The 23,671-nt window shown below is 50.2% G+C and overlaps 6 protein-coding genes across 6 annotated transcripts; 2 read left to right on the top strand and 4 right to left on the bottom strand.

The window, feature by feature from the left end:
- Positions 1-420: 420 nt before the first annotated feature.
- Positions 421-1,647, bottom strand: Z518_04835 (uncharacterized protein; the record flags this gene model as incomplete). The annotated part of the gene is made up of 1 exon (XM_013418541.1): positions 421-1,647. The coding sequence occupies one exon, from the start codon at positions 1,645-1,647 to the stop codon at positions 421-423; it is 1,227 nt and encodes a 408-aa protein (XP_013273995.1).
- A 4,888-nt stretch (positions 1,648-6,535) lies between these two features.
- On the bottom strand, positions 6,536-7,707 carry Z518_04834 (eukaryotic translation initiation factor 3 subunit I; the record flags this gene model as incomplete). Its single annotated transcript, XM_013418540.1, has 4 exons — positions 6,536-6,895; positions 6,947-7,063; positions 7,114-7,620; positions 7,681-7,707. 4 exons carry the CDS (start codon positions 7,705-7,707, stop codon positions 6,536-6,538), a joined length of 1,011 nt encoding a protein of 336 aa, XP_013273994.1.
- A 690-nt stretch (positions 7,708-8,397) lies between these two features.
- Z518_04833 (uncharacterized protein) lies at positions 8,398-11,217 on the top strand (the record flags this gene model as incomplete). Its single annotated transcript, XM_013418539.1, has 1 exon — positions 8,398-11,217. One exon carries the CDS (start codon positions 8,398-8,400, stop codon positions 11,215-11,217), a length of 2,820 nt encoding a protein of 939 aa, XP_013273993.1.
- Positions 11,218-11,725: 508 nt separating this feature from the next.
- On the bottom strand, positions 11,726-13,354 carry Z518_04832 (uncharacterized protein; the record flags this gene model as incomplete). Its single annotated transcript, XM_013418538.1, has 3 exons — positions 11,726-11,869; positions 11,923-12,074; positions 12,145-13,354. 3 exons carry the CDS (start codon positions 13,352-13,354, stop codon positions 11,726-11,728), a joined length of 1,506 nt encoding a protein of 501 aa, XP_013273992.1.
- Positions 13,355-14,137: 783 nt separating this feature from the next.
- Positions 14,138-18,797, bottom strand: Z518_04831 (uncharacterized protein; the record flags this gene model as incomplete). Its single annotated transcript, XM_013418537.1, has 4 exons — positions 14,138-15,010; positions 15,071-17,791; positions 17,859-18,091; positions 18,140-18,797. 4 exons carry the CDS (start codon positions 18,795-18,797, stop codon positions 14,138-14,140), a joined length of 4,485 nt encoding a protein of 1,494 aa, XP_013273991.1.
- Positions 18,798-19,893: 1,096 nt separating this feature from the next.
- On the top strand, positions 19,894-22,078 carry Z518_04830 (uncharacterized protein; the record flags this gene model as incomplete). The annotated part of the gene is made up of 4 exons (XM_013418536.1): positions 19,894-20,062; positions 20,128-20,337; positions 20,393-20,703; positions 20,762-22,078. The coding sequence occupies 4 exons, from the start codon at positions 19,894-19,896 to the stop codon at positions 22,076-22,078; spliced, it is 2,007 nt and encodes a 668-aa protein (XP_013273990.1).
- Between the last annotated feature and the right edge of the window lie 1,593 nt (positions 22,079-23,671).

Here is a 23,671-nt window from a genome sequence, read left to right as displayed (position 1 = left end):
GAAAGCAAGGTCAGGAATCTGTGTATGCCGGGGTCCTAGACCACCCACCGATGAGAACCATAGATGGGAACTTCACTAATATGAATAGGACCGGGATAGAGTAAAGGCAGATGTGCAAATTGAGGAGTCTACGGGAAGATATATCTCCTGCTGTTAAGCACGAATTTCGATTTGCCATGGAGAACCAAGTTTCGACATTGGATATCTGGAAATTAAATATGTATCTGGCTATGTGGGCCTGTGTCCAAACTGGCCTTTTTTTTTTTTTTTTTTTTTTCAACCTGATCATCAGAGATCGTCAATACGCAGGGTCGCTGAAAGGCCAACACAATTTGACACCCAAGCTCACAGATTATCTCTTCAAATGCAAGGGTTTCTGCCCTACCGCCTAACTGGCCCTTTTTGTCCAATCTTCGACTCTCAACTGACACTGAAATCTCTCCTCTCAACAGCTCCACCCATACTTTCGCAAAACTCTCCCAGACGCCTTCCCCACTCAATCATCCTCTCCTCCATGTACTGAGCGTAATCTTTCTTGACTTTCTTCGCCAGCAGGCCCCGTTGCGTTTCCCAGTCCCAGTACTCGCACATTTCCCTGCCATCGCCTGTGACGATAGGCCGGATCTCGTGCACTCGTTGGGCCTGCAGCAAGAATTTCGGGAAAGACTTGGGCGGGTTGTAGCCGTTCGCCATCGCCCAGACAAGTCGGTACACTCCGGACTTGGATAGGGTATGAGTCTGAGTTCTCGCCAGTTTGCCCGGTCCTTGCTCCTCCAGCGGGTCATCTGGTCGTGAGACTTCGGTCACCACGACGTTCAAGTCTCGTGTCTCCTGGCTCGTGGGCAGCTTCATTTTCACGTGGAATGTCATTCTCGTCCCGACTTGGATTCGCACGCTCGGCTCGCCGTACAGTGCGTTGATGTGCAGTTGCCGTCGGTGGGAGTGGCTCGCGCCGCTTTTCCGCCGAGTTGCTTTGTTGGAAACCGCTAACGCAGTAGATGCTGTGTTTGCCGGCGCCGGCATCAGAACAGACGGGTGGTCCGGCGACTCAAGCATCACGGCGTTCTTCGTCGGAGGCGGCTCTCGGCCCGACGCAACAGAGACCTTGCGGGCTTCTTGAGCAGCTTGGTAATTTGGCGCCGCTGAGACTCCATTTGTCGAATTGGAGCGAGCTGTCTCGGTGTGGGACTTATCGGACATTCTGCTGGCGTTGCTGGCTAATCGTTGCCGCGTGACAGGTAAGCCTTCCGGACTAACCGGACGGGAATGATGGCCAGAGCCCGGTGGCGCGAGGCTGGCCCCTCCTGTTTCAGCGCCAATGACACCACGGGCCATACTCCCTCTCCTCGGTGCCGGGTTATCAGGCATGATGGCTCCGTCCGTAATGTCCGAGTCGAAACTCACGGCAATGGATGTATTGCGGACTAGTTCTTCTATCTCGGCCAAGGTAGCATCGTCCTCGTCGTCAGGTTGGAATGTTATCGTCACTCGCGGGATCCAACGATTCCAGTCTTTCCAAGTCTCGGTATTGCGGAGCGTGCGGAAAACAAGGCTCGCCGGGGCATTGATCTGTGTGCATGCCGAGATGGAGAAGGTAGCTTCAGACATGGGAATATCAGGAGTTGAGAAATCCGTTTTAGTCGCCATCTTGGGGTTGGTGGAAGTCGGATTCGACAACAGGGAATCGTCGGATTCGTGGCGGCGAAATTCTAATGTCCAGATTATCCGCACTACGTCTCAATTAAATCTCCAGGTCACGAAGGGACTTTGTCATATTAAGACCTGACCCATAAGCTCCCAAGCAGTTCCTTTGGTAATATTCCCAACGATGTGTTGAAGCAGTGGACACTTGGGAACAACGGGGTATGACTGCAACTAACCACTAACTATTCCAAGCAAGCGCCCGTTTTAATGCAAGAGAATGATTGACTCGGGACCAGAGCAGGGGTTTTCACAGATAGACCGTTCTGTGAGAGCTCGAATCAGGCTGACGCGGGCTGACTTGACGCAAAGTGTCCCCAAAAAGAAATATTGTGGGCAGACCAGAAAGCTGATGCGATAGGTAGGATCTGGAGATCAGCACCGAATACGACGGAGTATGTTTGACTGAGAGCACATGACATATGTCATGACTTGCTAAAGTCAGGTCCTTGGTCTCCAATGGTCAAGTGTGGTCGCGGGAATAAGATCGAGGAGAATTCGATAAATATGGCAATGATAGAACATTCACACCGTCGTCATGTGGACTAAATTTCAACACACCAAGACGAATAACTGCTAGCAGGTAGCCCGAGCTCCGTAGATCCACACATTATCGGACTATCATATGTAGAATGGAAAAAGAGGAGAAAATGTGCGGCACTGAGGGAGAAATCGAGGAGGAGAAAAATGTGGGGAAAGACGCAGTATTTGATAAGAACGCCAAATCAGGAAGACACTGCCGAGATCATGTGACATTGTCACGTGACCGTAATCTTCGATCTCCGAATTACATACAACCTTTGACCAGAAGTGTAATCTACCATACCGTCGCGTTTTGATGCCAAGGTTCAAGAATCTCGCGACATACTGCCCTCTCTAAACTGCGCGTCGTTCAAAGTGACCTTGTACTTGTCGAAGGATACCAGATTGGGAGCTGCCATTGTTATCACCAGAGCGCTGCCGGAAGCCGTACGGATCGCGTCTTGCACGTACATGTCAGATTCTTCGCCAGCCATGCTTCAAACGTCTTCTGGTTACCGATTTCCAGCAGGAGGACTCCCAGTCCCAAAAGGGCGTCAATGGCCGTGGCGCGTTGGTATACACCACTTGCAGAATTACTCTGAAGGCTTTGGGGAATTTGAGAAGGTGCCGGTGTAATATATCGCCTTGCTAGCGAGATGGAAAAAATGTTATGGAGTCCTTCGTCCAACATTCCTCCGGCTGGAGCGCGAGTACCGCCATAGCCGGGGGGGGTTGATGATCGAATTGCTCCGTAGGAGATGCGAAAGAGTGAATGTGTCGACGGTCTCAGAACTCTTGCAATGCACAGCAGAAGGAAGTTTGATATTTGAAATCACGTTGTTCAGCAGATGGAGGCTGTGTTCGAGGTACTCTGCACCCTTCATCACCTGACGTGTGTGATGAATTGGATGGTTTTGAATTTGCCATGACAGTTCAGCACCATTAGGCACATGAAGTGTCTACAGCGACTGAGATGTGAAGCTCCCTTCGGACCATGCTACATGATTTTTTAATTCGTTTGGGCCAATTCCATCATCGGGATGCAACACAATGTGGTGAGAATCCAAGCATTCAGGCAATCGAGCACTATTGGATGCAGTGTGCAAACACTGTGCGTGTAAGCTTGCTACATGAAGCCTCGTGATAGGCACATGGCTTGGCATTTGTTGGCTGCTTGTGTCTGCAATCGATCCACCACACCACTGTCATTGATGAAGACACTGAGTGTTCCAGTTGGACTGGTCCCGCCTGGTAACCAGTTCTCCAAGCCCTTTTTGCTTCATAGCGAAGTCAAGACGCTTCCCTTAGGTGAAAGCATCATCCGACGTCGACAGAACGACAGGCACAATGGCCAATACAAGACTAGCAACACCCAGTCAGGACATTTTCCACTACGGCCGCTCAGGGTATATCAATGCCACATCACGGGGGCGGCTTCCTGGGACTCAAATACATGAGCTGTGCGAGAAATGAGGCTGAAGGAGAAGTTGAAGATCTCTTGAGATGCTGATTCGTGCGCCTACTGCATACACCATGCTGACCTTGGATGGGGCCTCGACGATACTGTACAAGCCCTCATCAATGACGAGGACCACCAATTTCGGGCTATTTGGGATCTCAGTCTTTCATGATGACAGCAGGCCCCTTTCTCGGGTTCTTCATTTTTCAATACACAATCCGTTGTTTGGGTGTGCAGCGTCCTAGACCAGAAGACAGCATCCATGGCCATGTCTAGCCCCACCAAGTCGTTTCGCGAGTGGGAATCCGCATTCTTGATCTCTTTGACTAGATCACATATGGAGACGGCCAGAAAGACAATGATAAATCCAATTTTGGTGATATCGGAGTTGAATATCAAAGGTTTCGCCTGTGGGCTACCAGCCACTATCGGCTGCGTGACGCTCAAGCCAATATGATCTGGCGAAGCACTCTTGGGAGAACTATCCCGAGGCCCTGAGCGATTGTGGATTATGAGTCAACGGTGTTTTCGCGGAGACTGACCATTGCTGTGGTCGACATCTCTTCAGGTAGACGCCGATCGTACGAAGACAAGCGCTCAAGCAGACCCAATATCACCACGGTCATCTCAACTTGCTGCAGCATCTCTTGAGTCCGTCGATGCCGATGACTTGTCACAGTTCTCTTCCACCTCCTCAGAGCAAGGTCCGGTGGCCAGATGTTTTTGCAATAATCCAGAAGCTTTACCAATTCGCGATTGATATCCGAAACTCAAGCACAAGATCCAGACCCGGAGGCGCCGCCCGCCACTTCCAAAAGAATCTCCCGAGAAACGGCCGAAGTATATCGAGGAGACTGCCACCCCCGAACTCGGCTGGACTGAAAGTCACCTTCAACCACTCCGACGCCAATTCAATGCATGTGGATATGGGGAAGATGTGTCGTCGAGAACTCTCTGGAGCAACAAGCAAAGTCGCTGGGCTTCCAAGGCCTTATCGAGTCCTACCAATCTAACGCGAATGGACTATGGAGAACATGGTCGTACTACTTGCTTTGGACTGGGTGACATTGAACAGCCTCCATTCCCCCAAATCATCAAGCTTTGTTGCGCTTGGGTTTCAAGAAGCATTTAGTTTGACAATTTATAGCAGTTGGGATGAAAATGATATACTTCTTGAATGCGAGTTTCAAGGTGATCAGGACAGACATATGTCTCGACAACAAATGTCAGGGATGGTACTATCGAGACGGGCGTACAGTGTGTACCTCACATCCAAAGAAGAGTCCGGAAACCTTCTTCTACCACCACCTACATAGAACCCTCAGACTCCCGAATCCTGCATATTTGTCCACGTCCTCCCGCGTCGGCTTCTTAAGGTCATACAAGATCCAGATTCTCGCATTGCTCGGCTCAAATTTGCTTGGCTGTTCATTACAAGGGCTTAAATGACTTCATCGGCATTCCATTTTAGACGTCGTTTATACACAATAAGGAGGGGGGGAATTGTGCACCTCAATCAAGTTCCCGAAGTTGTATGCTTCCATATTTACTACCACTACAACAACTCCTGGTAACTCCTGGATAACTCCATCGAGGAGACTACAGAGCTTGTATGTGTCGTCAAAGAGTTCAAGTTTTTCTCACAGTCACCATGATAATGTTGACAATGTTGAGACGAAAGACGAATTCATATCGAGCAATCAGCTGTGCCCGGGTTTCCAGATCAAGAGGATTCCAACCAAGAAGATCCGGTCTCTTATGGTTCAACTGTGCCTCGAACCGAAACGAGACTGGGCGGTTCGTCTCGCCCATCTATGGTCGGATGGTGGTATTGTCTCTATGTCAACAACTACCGCCATCGCTAGTTGGAGATGCGTTTAATGTCCACAGATGTATAGGTGGGAAACAAACATGCTGGTTTACAGACCTAATTATGTATATCGCAACTTTGGGAGGCTGCAATTTCTAAACGGCAAAGTAGGTTGAATAGGAATCCAAGCCGCATTAATCCGAGCGGATCAACGCTCTTCGACAGGTAAGATGTTTCGTCATTGCTCGAGCAGGAACCCATACAAGGTTCTGACACGATGGAAGTCAATGTGAGGCATTATCTGTGCGCAGAATATTCTATTGAAAAGAAGACTATTTTGGGACGAACGGTGAAAATTTTCTGTTGGACCATGTCGTTCCGTGCCTGACCAAGCAGGTGGTGGCGAAGAATATTCCATCCTGTGGCCTGCTTGCCATCTCTAGATCATGAACCTCGTTGAAAAGGCCCGGCGCAAGCGGGTGATGTTGACAACCTCAGCCTCGTGGCGGCTGCGCTCGGCGCAGAAATTCATTGAAATATCCTCATTTTGATGATGACCGAGGTCCATCTTTGGATCCATCATCTCGAAGTCCATGGCCGTGATGGATTGACCCGATCGAGTCCACAGCCGTGGATCTCTATGTCAAGGGCTTTAATTAGAATGCCCCGAAGGGTTGACCTCTAGTGGTTAGCTTTGTGCCATTGAGAAGCATGAAAACAAGCTCAGAAGAGGAATCCATTTATCGGTATCCCCGTATCAGCGCCCGTTCCTTCGTCCCGCAACCTCTTCGTGTAACATTCTCGTCGAGGATGACATGCGACTTGGCGATGTGGACATCGCCAACAGAACGCCGAGCTGAAAATGCGACATGTGCAGGTGAGCTTATTCCTGTTGTCTGTAATCAACAGCACTCTATCGCCGCACTACCGATCGTCCGCCGTTTTTACAGCTGCTCTCTGCAAGCCACCGATGCTTGTGCGCTCATTGGCTATGCTGTCATACATTCTCATTCCATCAAGGATCTCATGAAGAGAGATCAAAATCATTTCCGTGCTTGTTCCCTTTCAACCTCATACATAAAGTCGAAATAGGGTTTGTCGAAATGGTGCATTCTGACGTAGCCATCTTCTCCACCACTGGCGTACGCAACGCCTTGTGGGTGAACGGCAATGGTGTTCAAAGGGCCAAAGTGACCTCTCACTCGACCAATCTCATCCTCGAAGATTTTGTGGTAGAATCGAGCCTCGAATTTGCCCTGACGAGCAGATGTCGTGGTGACTTCCATTGCGGCTTGGCCCCCTCCGAGAATGACAAAGTCTTTCTTGGGAGTGATGGCGGCCGTGTTTAAAGGTGTGTCGGCAACATAGGTCTTGAGGATGCTGAGGTCTCGAGAGGATATGATCTGGTAATATTAGCAGAGTTGGGTAGAACTGGGGGACAAAAGCGGGCTAACCTTGGCAGTTTTGTCTTTGCCGGCGGTGATAAAATAAGTTCTATCTGGCGAGAATTGGAGGTCGTTAATTGTGGTGTCGTACTCGTGCGCTTCCACGCTCATCAAGTTTTCTCCAGTCTGTTCCTTTTGTGAATACCAAGTTTTCAACGAGGCAGAATCGTCCATACCTTGGCATCCCACTGTGTGACTGTTCCATCTTCATGGCCGGAAATAATGTATTTGTCCAGGTAGCTCCAGCCTGCCACAGTAGCCTTGCTGTCCTCACAGGTAATTCTGAGGCTATGCTCATTGGTCTGATCGGCGAGATCATCTCCGTATCGAATGTCGAAGACGACAATTGTTCCCAGGTATCCCATTCGCTTTTCTGTGACGGCCAGCAACTGTTTCCCGTCTTCACTGAACTCCACTCGTTTGACTGCGGTTGGAAATTCCCACGTCTTGACATTTTCTCCAGTCTGAACATTCCACAACTTGATTGTGTTGTCGGCCGCGCCGGAGGCAAGAAGGACGGTGTTGGGAGAAACATCGACTGTCCAGATGGCACCTTGATGACCACCGTATGTTCCTAATCGTTCTCCATTGCTGGTAAACCAGGCACAAATCACTTTATCTTTCGCCACCGAGAACAAAAGGTCGCCATCTTTATTGTATTTGATTTGGTTGAGCGATCGCTCCTGGACAAATTGTCAGTAGATCCGGTAAAATTTTATTTTCCGTCGATCAAAAGAGCCTACATGGCCTTGCAATAGTGTCGGCCTCATCTCTGGGACGGTATTTTCCTGCCGGCTGAATAGTTCAAAACACTCGCCAGATATGAAGGGTTTCGAGTTTCTTCGACTTTCTCCGAATGGAAAGGCTGGCTATGCGATAGGGTCGAGAATGAATTATGTTCCTCAAGAATGGTCTGAATCGCCGATGTGGGAAAATGATCGCCAAGACTTCGCTGCCGCACGAGTCATTCAGGTTTGCTTCAGTGAGTCATGTCGCAAAATGTTCTCTTAACGGCAAAAAAAGCTTCGTTTCAACCTTTACCCGGCTTTCAATGATGGCTATACTTTGAAGACCGGGGATAACCACTCCTCGTGGTCACCGGGACGATTTTTTACGGAGCAGAGCGCTCTGACATGGCCAGCAGATTATCTAGTGCGCCGTATCCAAGTACGTCTGGTGCCTGTCAGTTACCTTACCCCAAACGTTCTCTCCGTCCTCCGATATCACCCTCTCAACTTACTCATCCTTCTTCCGTAGTTCTGTCAACCACAAGAACTGCGTCTTCACCCAGCTGGAATAGAAGAGGCGTTTCAACGGCTCGCAAGGCTCCTTGCCGCCCACTTCCTTCCCCAAACCCCCTCCGGCCGACTTGTATCTTGTTCAGTGGGGTCTCACGAGCAGCACCTTTCTCGCAATTATCGTCATTACAGCCAAGATATTTCTCCAGTACGACAAGAACCATGAGGGCAAACAAAATCGATGGGAAGGCAATTGCCCAGAAGATAAGAGAGCGGTTGGCAGCCGAAATCCAAGAGAAACAAAAGGGGAATCCCCGATACAAGCCATGTTTGAAAATCATACAAGTGGGGGATCGACCAGATTCAAGCACCTATGTGCGAATGAAATTAAAGGCCGCTGAGGAAGCTGGTATTGAATGTGCTTTGATTCACCTCCCATCCAGCATCTCGGAGCCGGAGCTATTGCAGCAGATTGCTCAATTCAACAATGACCCGTCGGTCCACGGCATCCTCGTTCAATTGCCTCTTCCCAAACACCTTTCTGAGCACACAATCACCTCCGCCGTTCTCGATGAGAAAGACGTGGACGGTTTTGGCGCTACCAACATTGGAGAACTGGCGAAAAGAGGTGGGAAGCCGTTCTTCGTCCCATGTACACCCAAGGGAGTCATGGCTTTGCTGCACGAGAGTGATGTGGAACTCAGAGGCAAGAGAGCGGTGGTTCTTGGACGAAGTGACATTGTGGGAAGCCCTGTCAGCTATCTTCTGAGGAATGCCGATGCGACAGTGACTATCTGTCACTCTAAAACGGAAAATTTGAAAGATGTGGTTAAACAAGCCGATGTTTTGGTTGCCGCGGTGGGTCAACCGGCCTTTGTCAAAGGAGATTGGTTGAAACCAGGTGCGGTAGTCATTGATGTCGGCACCAACTACATTCCCGACGCCTCGAAGAACTCGGGGCAACGACTGGTGGGAGACGTCGAATTTGAGACAGCTGTTGAGGTTGCTTCCCGAATAACCCCCGTCCCGGGCGGTGTGGGTCCCATGACGGTCGCCATGCTTATGCAAAATGTTGTCGACTCTGCTTCTGCTTACTTCGAAAGGCTTAAAGCGCGGCACATCGCTCCCCTTCGAATCAAGCTACAGAAGCCGGTGCCCTCGGACATTGCAATCTCAAGGGCTCAGCATCCTCGGCGGATTACAGATATTGCTGCTGACGTCGGCATTGCACCCCACGAGTTGGAGCCATACGGTGCCTACAAGGCTAAGGTTGATCTGTCGCTGCTATCGAGACTGGAACATCGTCGGAATGGAAAATACATTCTGGTCAGTGGTATCACCCCAACTCCTTTAGGTGAAGGAAAATCCACCACCACCATGGGCCTGACGCAAGCTCTGGGAGGACATTTGGGTAGACTGACATTCGCCAATGTTCGACAACCCAGTATGGGCCCGACTTTTGGGATCAAGGGTGGCGCCGCTGGCGGTGGTTACAGTCAAGTCATTCCTATGGACGAGTTCAACCTTCATCTGACCGGTGATATCCATGCCATTACTGCTGCGAATAACCTCCTGGCCGCTGCCATCGATACACGTATGTTCCACGAAGCGACACAGAAAGATGGGCCTTTGTACAAAAGATTGGTCCCTAGTAAAAAGGGCAAACGCGAATTCGCTCCTATCATGTTCCGAAGACTCAAGAAGCTCGGGATCGATAAGACCGACCCAGATGACTTGACAGAAGAGGAAATCCGCCGGTTTGCACGACTCGATATCGACCCTGAGACGATCACTTGGAGAAGAGTGCTCGATGTCAATGACCGACATTTGAGAGGCATAACAATCGGTCAAGCACCAACGGAGAAAGGACATACCAGAGCAACGGCTTTCGATATTTCCGTGGCGAGTGAATGTATGGCCATCCTTGCATTGAGCAACGATCTGAGAGATCTCCGTGAACGTCTTGGCCGAATGGTGATCGGGGCCTCCAAAGCCGGTGATCCCATTACCTGTGACGATATCGGCGCCGGCGGTGCCTTGACTGCTCTTATGAAGGATGCAATCAAACCCAATCTCATGCAAAGCCTGGAGGGAACTCCAGTCTTTGTTCACGCCGGACCATTCGCCAATATCAGTATCGGCAACAGTTCCATTCTAGCTGATAAACTAGCTCTTAAACTGGCCGGAACCGAACCTGATGAAGATCATGAAGCCAAAGCTGGATTTGTTGTTACCGAAGCGGGCTTTGATTTCGCCATGGGAGGTGAAAGATTCTTCAATATCAAATGCCGGTCTTCCGGTCTTGTGCCTGATGTTGTGGTCGTAGTCGCTACAATTCGCGCTCTAAAGGTTCATGGCGGTGGTCCCGAAATTTCAGCGGGTGCATCATTGCCCGAAGCGTATCGCACAGAAAACATCGAAATGCTGCGGGCTGGCTGTGTAAACCTGAAGAAGCACATTGCAAACGCAAAATCATACGGAATACCGGTCGTGGTCGCGATCAACAAGTTCGAGACAGATACTGAAGCTGAACTCAAGGTTGTCGAAGAGGAGGCACTTTCTGCTGGAGCTGAAGCAGCTGTTCCTGCAAGTCACTGGGCCGAAGGTGGCGCCGGTGCTGTCGATCTGGCGAAGGCAGTGATTGAAGCTTCGTCAAAACCAAAGGATTTCAAACTTCTCTATGGTCTAGAAGGAAGCGTCCAAGAACGCATCGAAAAAATTGGCAAGGAAATGTATGGCGCGGGAAAAGTCGAATTCAGCGAATTGGCGCAGAAAAAGGTGGACATGTACCAAAAACAAGGATTTGGCAACCTGCCCATTTGCATTGCAAAGACTCAGTATTCACTGAGCCACGATCCCGCTTTGAAGGGTGCACCGACTGGATTCACGGTCCCAATTCGGGATGTAAGGCTGGCAGTTGGTGCCGGATATCTGTATGCACTCGCTGCTGATATCCAAACGATTCCTGGCCTTCCCACCGCTCCAGGATATCTGTATGTGGACGTGGACCCGGAGATCGGCGAGATTGACGGTCTCTTCTAGATGGACAAATAATGCATGTTATCACGACTTTCAACAATTCCGAGATACCCATTTCAACATTCATCGAGGTGGTAGATTGAATCGGCGCATATTTGAGGGTACATCATCTCAACGTCTTGACTCGTTTTGAGTCCCTGCAATAGCAGTCTCGGAGGGTTGCCGGAAGGGGAATGCCGGCCCCGGGAGATATCAATCATATCAATAATGAAATTCACTTTCCTGACGGCCTCTGCATCGCCTGAATGTTTATCCCCCTCTCCGTATATCCTCTCTGCAGCCTCACGAACTTTTGAAATCGAAGAGCGTCGACTGGCCTAAAGGTATTAGCGCGGTCACTTTACAAGATTGATTCGGCAGGAATCGGAATGCAAGCTTATGCTTTCCGAGTTTTCGTGCCTGAGGAGACGGGAACACGGGTATTTGCAAATGCCACCATCCCATTAATTGATGCCTGCCTATCGGAAAGACAAGGAATGATCCTTCAACAAGATTCTGACAGCCGTTCACTTCACCTTTTCACGGAACGGGACATCAGATACTCCTCCATCAGACCGGAGTAGTCCTTGGGATAGTATGGTCGCAATATTTCCCTCCAACCTCCACCCTTTCGCGAGTCTTTCAGACCCAGATCCCGGACTAGCATGGACTGGTACTGCACTCACTGATTAGTATTATAGGTTCAAACTTCTCGAATGTCTTACTCACAGGAATTTGGTCAAATATAATGACATGCCCATCCGAGAGATATCGACGACGTCGCCAAGCGATCCTCGAAGCAACTTCTTCTCGCCTCCTCTCTACGGGCGGAAGCTTCAGTTCATTCGTCAGGTAAGCAACCGCCCGGAGACTTTGTATCTCTGCGATCAGGAAACTCTGCGTCGTTCCTACTTGGCCTAGAAATGCCGTTGACCTATCCTCGTCCTCGACGGGAGCAATGGACCGGTACAGGTGATTCGGCCGCCAAGCTATTCCACTTTTCCACGTTCTCGGGTGGCACATCTCTGACCGACATCGGTAGGCCAAGTGCAAGGGCATCCTCTTTCGAGAACATTGGATACGACAGATCCCATCCTGTACACGCAACCACCGCATCGCAGTCCAGCATTTCACCGGATGACAGGACTGCAGACTTCTCATTGATTCGAACGACCTCGTCGCGGTAAATTTTTGCCTTTGCAACCGTATCCCAGAGGTCAACTGTATTTCGCACTCCAACATTATCTGAACCCCAGAATGCCGATCGATCTGGTTTTAACTTGGACATGTTCTGGCTGCGATCATACTTGGCAGGACCTTTCCACTGAGAATCGACGTGACTCCAAATAGCGTTTGAAATCCACCGACCCAATCGCCATCGGTGGAAGAACCGCACCCACCGGTCACCAGGTTCAAAGACGCAGGGGCTCGTCTTGGAGATTAGTCGAAGTGACAGGATCTCATTTGAGTTTCGAAACGGTCCTGCACCTTCTGGCGCTGCGAGAAGCCCGGGCCCATGTCCACCAGGGCGGATGATCCATGAGACTGACTTGCCGGCTTGAATCAGCATATATACCGCGTCGAACGATGACTTTGATCCACCGATGACAACCACATGCTGGACCTCGTCAGAGCTCAGAAATTCTGCATTTCTGGCCAAGTCTCTGGAATGAACAACGGGAACAGGCTGAGGCTGGTTCAGAAGCTCAGGTAAATGAGGGATGGATGTCGCTCCGGTCGCCACAATTAGTTTCCGGCATCGAGCCTGCAGTCCATCGACGGTATGAACCTCCCACATCCCCTCTCGTCTTTGAGCCTTCGTCACCAAAGATGAGAACCTCACTCGCTCTTTCAAGCTCTTTCCCGAGAACTTCATGCTCAAAGCAAACGCCTCGAGATATTCGCAACTGTGCTCTCCAGAGAACAGCCCGTAGAAGGTCTTCTCCGGCTGCTCCATGGGGAAGCACGAGTATTCTAGCATGCCCACTGGCGTTTGTGTTGTCAGGGTGGGATAGACACGGTTGCGACTCCATGCTCCGCCGAGCTCGGTGTCGCTTTCGAAAATAATCACATTCGAGTCCGGGCTGAACTTTAGCCAGGTGTACGTAGCGATCAAGCCTGAAGAACCTGCCCCGACGACTACCAGGTCCACCTCAGACATCGGACTGTCAAAGGACGCAGCAACCAGTGGATATTAAAGAGTCGTATGTCTCGTTCAATTAAATTTAGGCATGGGAGGGGCGACCTGAATATATTTACGGATCCAAGCTGTAGACCTACATTTCTGATCCTCAAAAGACGGCGTCCTAGAACTTTCGCTCGTATCCGGATTTCTCAATAATTAGTTGCATACTTTCAAAGAATCAAGCTTTACCGGTTTCCGAAAGATATTCAATAGCTGCCTGTGTTTGTGCAGCATGGGACCCAATGGGTAGCTTGAGTATCTTGGCCGCATAATGTTGCATGAACCAAGAATTTATAGGAACTTGGGAGCTGAAGTCCACGAGATCACTGATACATGCGTTACTTTCGAGTGTGCTGGGTGCTGTGGACAGAATCATTCGCATTGATTGTTCGGTACGCTATGTATGGCTGGGCAGAGACGACACCCAAACTTGACATGAAAGCATTTAAATGGCCGACGGATTACGGGCGAATGGACTTCTTCTGGCTCCTAATTTTCCTCTTTCCAGCTGCGGCCGATGAAAGTCCAAATGCTACCAGTATAGAATCTAGATAAAACATTCCGGGAGCATTTTTTGCTGCGTCGCAAAATCGACCATCCCTGACATACATTTGACTGAAGCCGACGAGACTCCGAAAAGCGGTCCACTAGGCCTTCGAAAATAAAAGAGAGGGGGGTCTATGATTGAAAAGGAAAGGAGAGAGAGCCTCTTCGGCATCCATCCAGTATCCCCCACACGCTCAACAAAACTCACCCATTTCATGCCTTTAAGCTCGCCGTGGTCTCGGTCGGGCTATTCTTCTTATTTTTCATCAGCGACAGTATCGATCTTCGAACATGGAATGTTGCCACTTTGGCAAGGTAGAAGATGATGAAGGCAATGCCGGCGTTGAAGACAACGTACGCGAGCATGATGCCCAGGTTTCTCCAATGCTCGCTGTAATACATGTTGCGTGTCTCGAGGTACTGATCTCCAGTCGCGTAGCGACAGTATTCGCAATCCGAAGTCGAATCCGGATTAAACAACTGACCACTCACGTGGGCAAATGCACCAGCATACTCCCCGCATGTTTGTCCAGTGGGAGGTTGAAAGATGTTGATTTCCTTGGGCTCGCAGACGATGCGGACGCCGTGAAGGGTGGTCGACACCACGCCACCGAGAAGGTAAGTGTAAGGTGTCAGATGGTACATGAAATGCCAAAACTCCGGTAGCTGGCTTAGAGGCTGGAGGACCCCATTGAAGGCGACGACAAAGGAGGCGAAAAGCGTGGCGAGGGCCGAAGCAGTCTGAGCATTGGGTGCCAAAGAGCCGATGGCGATTGCAAAGGTCGAGAACCACATTTCAAAAGCCATGACTTGGAGCCATATGTAGACGCCCCTTGACGCTGTGTCTGAGCCCGGCCAATCGCGAGAGAACCCGATCCCGAAGTACCAGGGGAAGAAGAACAATGTGCCCGTCAGCAGATTGAAGGAGACCTCACTGATGAGACTGGACAGAACGAAAGTGCTCCAGTGGTACATGTTCGAAGGCCTTTCTCGAGCCGTGAAGAGACTGGCTAGACTAAAAAATTGGGGCTGCAGCTGGTGCATCAGGGGCATAGCGATAATGCACGATGTGAAGGCCGCAAATAACTGGTAACAATTAGATCTAAAATACCACCTTTGGGAAATCCGAGTGTGACGACGGCTTACCTTGTTCTGAAGTCCTTGTACTGAGTTGTCTTCCTTGTAAAAGGTAAATCCGAGAAACAAGCCAGTCAACACGTTGACCATGATCTTGCTAATGACATATTGAGGTGTTCTCCAGAAATGCAGATAGAGCCTCGATTGTACAGCGCGATACTGGGTCCACCACGACTCTGCAAAGCCACCGTCGAAAACTCCATTTCGAGCTTGAACTGCTTCTTGATCCGTGGCATACTTGTTTTGCAGTGTCTCGATATCTTGAAGCACCTGGCGGTGTTCTTCGCTCTTCATCCATATCTCATCCCATTTAGGCTCGGAACCGGTATTGACACCCGCCCCGGTGACATCGAGAATGTATTCTGCAGGATTGCTCTCGGGAGGACAAGGGGTGCCGCCATTCCATTCAAAGTATCTGATGACAGTCTGGGCGTGTCGACCGATCTCACCGAAATAGACGGGCTTCCCCCCTCTGGCAAGCAGGAGCAGTCGATCGAATTGCTCAAAGACGATAGACGAAGGTTGATGAATCGTGCAGAGGATGCCTTGTCCAGAATCTGCCAGCTTCCTCAGTAAACGAACAATGGACCAGGCCGACAAGGAATCAAGACCGCTTGTCGGTTCGTCTAAGAAGAGCAATATTTCAGGCTTGGCCACGAGCTCGACTGCGATGGTGGTTCGCTTTCTCTGTTCAATATTCAATCCATTTCCGGGAGTGCCGATAATGGCTTCGGCGAAATCTTGCATCTCGAGCATCTCAATGACCTTTTCCACGTAGTCAAGTTTTTCGGCAAGAGAAACCTCCCTTGGTTGGCGTAACTTGGCTGAGAACTGCAGCGCTTCTCGGACAGTGGCGGATGAGAGGTGAACATCCTGCTGTTGCACGTATCCAGTCATACGTCGAAACGACCGACCCGGCGGTGAGCCATTGACCAGACATTGTCCGCCGACGACGCCAGTGTTGACTCTCTCAGCAAGAACTCTAAGTAACGTTGTTTTACCGGCGCCAGACTCTCCCATCAAAGCTGTGAGAGTGCCAGGCTTGACGTAGCCCGTCATTTTGTCGAGTAATCTTCGAGAAGAGCCATCGGGCAGGGTGATGTCGTACGTTATATCTTCCCATGAGAAAACGTTTCTGCTCTTAACGAAGTCTTTTATTTCCGAGGTATTGGTATTTGTTTCTGTCAGGGCAGTTTGCGTCCTTTGTTCTTTGTAGCCATCAATCATCTCCTCATCCGGAGTCATTCTCTCTGGCTGTGCTGGTTCGTGTCCCCTTCGATAATACAGTCGCTCTTCGCTGTGATGCGACGACGAGGATATGAACTCGGTGGCAAGGGCAAATATCGCAATGAGTCCGCACAGGAAGGCGCCCAGAATCCCAATATTTCTCCATACGTGGGAGTAATGATAATCGAATGATGTTTCAATGTAGTCATCGCCGCTTACGTGCGCTTGTCCAGGTCTTGATCCTGTTACCGCACAGACCTGATTCTCGGGCGATACATTCTGGTAGCCCGGGCCTGATGGTACCAGACTCGCACAAGGTGCCCACGTGTCGTGAAACTCGTTGGCGATAAGTATTTCGAAGGCATACGCGAGTGGATTGATGTATGTGATCCATTTGAACCACGGATGCATGCTCGGCTTCGGAATCAAGTACCCTGTGTAAATGGCGAATACCAACACCGAAACTCCAGCCACGCCGATTGCAGATTCTGGAGCCTTTGTGACGGCCGCAATGGATCGAAAATAGGCGCTCATGGTCAGAGTGCCTAGGTATGTGGTGAGCCACAGGATAAAAAATGCTCCGGCGTCTCGCTTCAAGCCAACCATGAAATAGACCACGATGTCGAAGGCGCTGACACTGACGATCTTGTACGGCCATTCCACCAGGAGAGAGGCCAACGCGTCGACAAATGGATGGTACATGGCGTACGCCTTTTGACGGTTGATAATGGGTCGCTGTCCGTACAGAGTGCCAATCTCTGCTAAGGTCTGCAGGGCGTTGAAGAGAATGGCGAAGAACAGAGCACCTCCCTTGGAGAAGAAACCGTTTGTCGAATTGGATGTATCGAAGAACAGGCTCCCCATGATCAGAGACATGTATATTGCCGAGAAAACCATGGCTCCGAGGAAGGCTTTATCACCAATGAATCGGAAAAATGCCCGTTGGAGGTTGGCAGAGAACTGAGTGGGAATGTCGGTGGCGTATATGCTTCTCTGTCTCTGGTGTTTGGACTTTGTTATGGAATGGTAAGCTTCATATTTCTCGAGTTCGACATTTTCATCGCTGAGATCTTCGGTGTATGTTTGCAAATCTTTCTGCAGTTGGCGGTAGTGGGAACTCTCTTTCCAAAGCCTCACAAAGTCATCTGGAGATCTGGGAACTCTCAATTCCCAACCATCTCTTGCCCGTCTCGCCGTGGGATCGGTGATTGCAGTCAAGAAATCCGCGGTCGTTTGCTGCGGATGACATACAAACCCCATGTCTTCAAAGTATCGTTTGGCGTCTGTGACGGTCCCGAAGAAGATTTGACTGCCACAATAGAGCAAGGTCACTTTGTCGAACTCCTTGATGAGATTTTCGCCCGCTTGATACAGGGCCACAATCATGGTCTTGTGGGATATTCTCGTCATAGCCCGGATAACACGAATGAATTCGAGAGACGTCGACGAATCAAGGCCGTGTGTAGGATTGTCCCAAATGGTAACCGACGATCGTGTAGCGAGCTGTGTGACACAACGTTAAAAAGAAACGCTCGATATATGATGGACGCGTCGAGGTATAGACACTGACCGCTTCAGCCAGAGAAACTCGCTTTCGCTCCCCACCACTGATTCCATGGACGTACTCGTCACCGACCTTGGTGTCGAGAGTATGTTGAAGCCCGAGGAGATTGGTGTAAATGTTTGTCATGGACCGCATCAATTGGGAACGGGCCCGGCCCTCCAGATTGGCCCGAGGCGTCTTGGTCTCGGACGCAAAGTCCAATGTATTGCTAACAAGCAAATGAGGAAAGTGAACGTCGACTTTGTCGGTCAGCCTAGATCTATGACACGTCGTGCAGATGTACTTACCATCGGGTGTATACACCGAATCTCCTCGGAAACGAGCCATGAAGGTGTTGATATCCACTCCATTGTACTTGATTTCCCCATTTACACGTAGACTGCCTTTTATTTGTCCCCCCAAGATTTTCAGAAATGTACTAACGACGTTGTTAGGGCGGCCCAGGACCAACAACATTTCACCTTCCCTCACCACGCCGCTAACGTCTTGAAGGATGATCCTCTCCGGCTTTCGCTGCCGTGATAGGAGAGACGTTGCGAGGGTGACCGGGGTTCGGAAAATGCTGCCAAGAGTAGGTTGAGCATATGTCCCCGTCCTTGCCTGTCGGGCGCACAAGTTGGCGAACATAATAGACGAGCGAGACGACATCTCTGGAAGGTTTTGGCTCTGGAGCAACTGTGACATCTCACGAAGATTGTGGTGGAGTCTTTCCACGCCTAGAGATTCGTCCGATGTCGAAATGTCTGGATTGGCCGGGTTGGGGGGTTTTTGCCGGTCATTTTTGGCTGTAGGGTACCCGCCATGATTTTTTGATTTCTCGTCACTAAATCGATCTGATCCCGGCTCCCTGGACAACCCACGATGGTCTGGTGAGGCAACTTGTCCATCGACCACAGCCGCATCCTTTGATTCATTGGAATATTGGTCAGGAGTGTTGTCGTTCATGGTGGATGGAATTGCCGGTAGACGGGGGGAGAGCGTGAATGATGAACATGAGGGACTGAACAGAGTGAAAGGAGGATCAGCGAAGAGAAGGGAAGATATAGCATCACCGTTGGTTGCGAAGGGCCGTTGAAGCGTTTGTCATTCTGAAAAGCTCTAGCGCCATGGGTGTCGGCGGAGAATGGAACGAAGAGGGCCCGAAGAAGGGGGGTGTTCGTGAAAATGGTATCATTGCCAATGGAGATAAGAAGTCATTATGGGGATTGCTTGTCGAAGAGAAACACTTGAGAGCAAAACATGAGATTGTGTCCCGGTGCATCGGAATGAGAAAAAGGCCGTTACAGTACCGATACGTCAAACTTTATTTTATGCTCCAAATAAATCTACCGGTATGGTTTTCTCGTGAAATCAAAATACGGGCGAATCACCACCCTGCTTTCGCGTATTCGCTGTACGAACGTCTTTCGCCCTGCCTAGATGGCCCGATGGTCAGTGGCAAATTCTCCTTCCCGCACATGACATTTGCATATCTGAATCTAAATTCTTGTTACCCTCTGGGACATCGATATCGAACTCTTCGCGCTCTCTCCTGCGCTGTTTTGGCACCCTTGCGTCTCGGAGCGTCGCCCTGACCCCCACATATGCGCTTTCGGCCCTGAACTTCCAAGCCAATGCCAATCTAGCAAAAGAGGACAAGATCACAGCTCCATCATATCCCAGGAGACCGGTATTAATCATGCAGCCCTCCGGTGCCGGAAAACAAAGGCGAGGCAGAATTTCTTGCGACTTGTGCCGACGAATGAAGGTATGTCCCCATAACTAGATGTCGGCTTCTCGTGCCTTGTCTGGCGGTGATTTGGGCCTTTTTACTCACCGCAGTATCGACATGACTAGATCAAATGTGACAGACAGGGTGATAATCATCAATGCTCAAACTGCCGACCACGGGAGATGCAATGCGTTGTCACGCCGCTGGAAAGAAAGTCCACCAAAATGAAGAGGTTAATGCCCATCGCCTTTAGTCAGTGCGATCGGCGCTAAAACACCACCCTGTTGCAGAGCCGAATTTCTTCATTCCATAGAATCCCGGATTCAACGAATGGAAGCTCTCCTCCAATCTAGTTCCGTACCGCCTCCTCGAGCGCCCGCCGATGTTAAAGGTTCCCCTCGTCAAGAATCCGTGGACGCACGGAGCGCATCTCCTTCTGTCATTGAGAAAGAGCTTGCTAATTTGGTGATAAATGAGACAGGAGAGCAGAAATACATTGGTAAGCCTCATTACGGCTGGAACTCGAAGTCAACCGAAGTTGCTAATGAGACCTGTTCAAAATAGGGCCATCGTCGGGATTTTCGATTCTTTCTCCCCGAGGACTGGCATGGATTGAACGAAAAACCGGCTCGATGAGGATGAAAACTATCCTGCAAACCATCCAGCGTGCAGGGCCTTTTTGGGCCTCCTTTAGGATCGGCCATCAGTGGGACGGAGATCAGTCGGCAAGATTTGACCTCCCATCCAAGGAAGCAACAACATACCTCGTCAACCGTGAGTGGAGAAATGTTGGGAAATTTTCATCTCTACTAAGTCCAAGTATGTGTAGATTATTTCAAATGCTTCAATGCCTCGTTTCCTCTTTTCGACCGGTTCGTGTTCTGGGAACTTTTCGAGCGACAATACTCCAATAACCCTCCAACAAAACGGTCTTGGTTTGGCGTGTTGAATGTCGTCCTCTCCATTGGTTGTATCACGGCCACCGCCTCAATCCGCACAGATATTCAGACGCGCGATCCTTTCATGTCGACCGATATGTCAGACTGGCCCTGGAGATTCTTCAAGAACGCCTGCTCCGTCCTGTTGGACATCATATTTCTAGACACTGACCTCATGGGCGTCCAGACAGTGATTGGAATGGTAAGATCGATTTCCCCTCCCATATACGGACCTGTTTCATGCTGGCTAACCCCGCCAGGCTTTTGTCATGCAAGCCATAATGAATCCTGAAGGTGCCTTTGCCCTCATCGGGATCGCAGCACGCCTCGCCACCTCTCTAGGTCTGCATCGATGGCTTCCAGGTTTTGGTCTTTCCAAAGTCGAGCTCGAGCAACGTCAACGAGTGTTTTGGATAATGTATATCCTCGAAAAGGATCTGGCAACTCGTATTGGCCGGCCTTCTGCGATTGATGACGACGACATTGGATTCGGACCTCCTTCCGGAGAAATACACGGCGAGGGAGAAATTGCTATATCGTTGCCCTCCATTAATTATAACAAATTCTACCCTTTTCAACGCATGTGCACTCTGGCCATTATCGAAAGCAAGGTGTACAAGGAACTCTATGCTGTTAGTTCACGGGTCAAGACGGCCAGTGAAAGACTCCGAGCAATCAGCAGACTAGACGCGGAGCTCCAAGAGTGGAAGGAAAATTTTCCGATAGAGGTCAGACCGGAACATTCACTACAGTGCGACCCAGAATCCAGATTTCCCATTATCGTTCTTCACTTTGGATATTATCACTGTTTGGCAGCCATCCACCGCGTCAACGCGCATCACGAGTTGTGGCTTGCTGATGTGGAATCTGACAGTGGCAGTGGTTCCCCGGAAAACCCCTCGACAGCTGCAAAGAGGAGTGATCGTGGTCACACGTCGTATTCGCTTTGCCTAGCTTCAGCACGGTCTATACTACACCTTTCTGTAACTTATCTGGATGACTGGAGTGATCCTCGCAACAAACTCATCTGGATAGCGCCATACTTTCCAGTTTCTGCATTTCTGGCTTTATTTGCACACATGTTGCAATCGCCTCTTGACCCAAGGGCTGCCGGAGACCAGATTCTGATGGAGCGGATACTGGGATGCCTCAACAGAGTAATCACTTTGGAAGACAGATCGATCGTACAGTTCCTCGCCACCATGATCGGCGAATTATTTGTCATCGCCCGGCAGCACGTCGACAATGTCAAAGCGCGATTGTCCTCACCCAACTCCCAGCAATCCAACTTTGGTGCAGAAAAAGGCGAGATGAATCCGATTCCACAAGGATTCGTGAATCCACTTACAGAAATGGTTTCACCACTACCCGATACTACCACGCCTTCTCAGTATTTTCCAACCAATGAGTTAGTCACGTCGCAACCACATACCACAAATCTCTTCAATATAAGCTCCTTTCCGGCTTCAGATCAGACCATGGGCCAGAACGACAATACTCTTGCCGACTTTCCAGATTCGATGATGGACGACCCGTTCTTTTTAATGCAGGACTATGATTGGGACTGGAGCTACTAACCCCGGGTCGCAGATGCGACATGAAAGAGTTGGTTGCCCATTTGGACTTCATGAACAAACCACCGGGTTGGCCCCGACCCCATGGATATCAATCTCGATACATTTGGTTGTTCAGATTTTCAATCAGAGGAAACTCGACGGAGCCGTAGGCGACTATGCTTTCCGGTTTTGCTATCCGAGCTACACGGTATCGGTCTGTGTCTGATGAGGCCTTGTGCCTCGCAGGAGTTTCTTTGGTTTCGATACAATGGAAGTTACAAAACATTCGGGGGGTATTTACGAGTACTGAGTATGCGTCAGTGCTTCTGGCAAATCGAGTTCCACGTGCTCTTCTCGGCGAGATACTTTAATTCAAAGCTACCTGGCATTGATCCCTGCTGCCAGTGTGCACATCCATCTCCCGAGATATCGATCCTCCGCCTGAAAATGTGGTCTGGTGAAGTGGGAGGGGGTGAGAGAAGCTCCATTGATATTCGTTTTTCATGCTGCCGCAGGAAAACTTTCAGCGGGCCCTTGTGCAACCTAGTCACGTGGAAAATATTTTCTAGGATAGGAAATTTTTGTCCTGCATTAATTCTAATAAGCTGGATGAGCAGCGCTGAAGCAAATGCTTACGCGGTACAAGCTCTAGGGATCCTTTGACAGAGATTAGTCTGGAATAGAAAAGTAGAGTAAAAAAACAACAGCGGCGTCGGCACAAGACCTCATATTTACTACATTCGTAAACAGGTCAGTCCAGAGATCCGGGCCTCCACCAGATTCGACTGGCTATTGCCGGCGGTATTGGAAAACTCCGGGGCGCCTATCAAAGCATCGGAAGCTGTCCAGATGGGTTAACAAGCACTTTCTTCGCCTAGGGCCAAGATATAGGTGCAGGGGCGACATCGACTTCCACGCTTGGAAGTCGGATAGGGGTATCCTGCGTAACGCATGCTATACATGTTCTTGGCATGGGGTCTTGGCGCCCCATGACACGATGGGCGACGGGGGGATTTTATCGGATCCAATCCATGGATCATGTCGAGTTGGGAGGGCCCCCGGGAAGGGGCATATGGTCCATGGATTGGATCCGATGGCGAAGGTCCCGGAAAATGTTTAATCCGATGTGACGGTGATTCGGAAAACGGTTAATCCGTTGGGCGACGAGGGCCCCCGGGGGCTCACATGGTTCACGGATTGGATCCCCGATGACGGTGATCCCAGAAATATTTAATCCCTTAGTGGTGGTCCACTGACCGGATCCAATCCATGGACCATGTCCGTCCCCCCGGGGGCAACATGGTCCACAGACTGGATCCGATGCGTGGACCATCTCGATACCGAGGATGTCAACCTCTATCGAGTAGGGTGCCCCCCACCCCCCCAGCCACATGGTCCATGGATTGGATCCGATGACGGGGCGGCAAGTGTGAGGGTTCGGGGTCAAGGATACAATCGTATTCTAGCTAGCATCGAGTTCTAGGTTACAAGACGTAGCACGAAGGGAGTCAAGATGGGATGCTAGCTAGAATACGATTGTATCCTTGACCCCGAACCCTCACATGGAGTGCCCACGTTCCCACGTGACACGGCCAAGCCGCGTGCTTACGTGAT

The sequence above is a fragment of the Rhinocladiella mackenziei genome (assembly GCF_000835555.1).
Source record: "Rhinocladiella mackenziei CBS 650.93 unplaced genomic scaffold supercont1.3, whole genome shotgun sequence".
NCBI lineage: Eukaryota > Fungi > Ascomycota > Eurotiomycetes > Chaetothyriales > Herpotrichiellaceae > Rhinocladiella > Rhinocladiella mackenziei.
The sequence above is the reverse complement of the archived record's forward strand: the minus strand, read 5'-3'. Positions and strand labels throughout refer to the sequence as shown.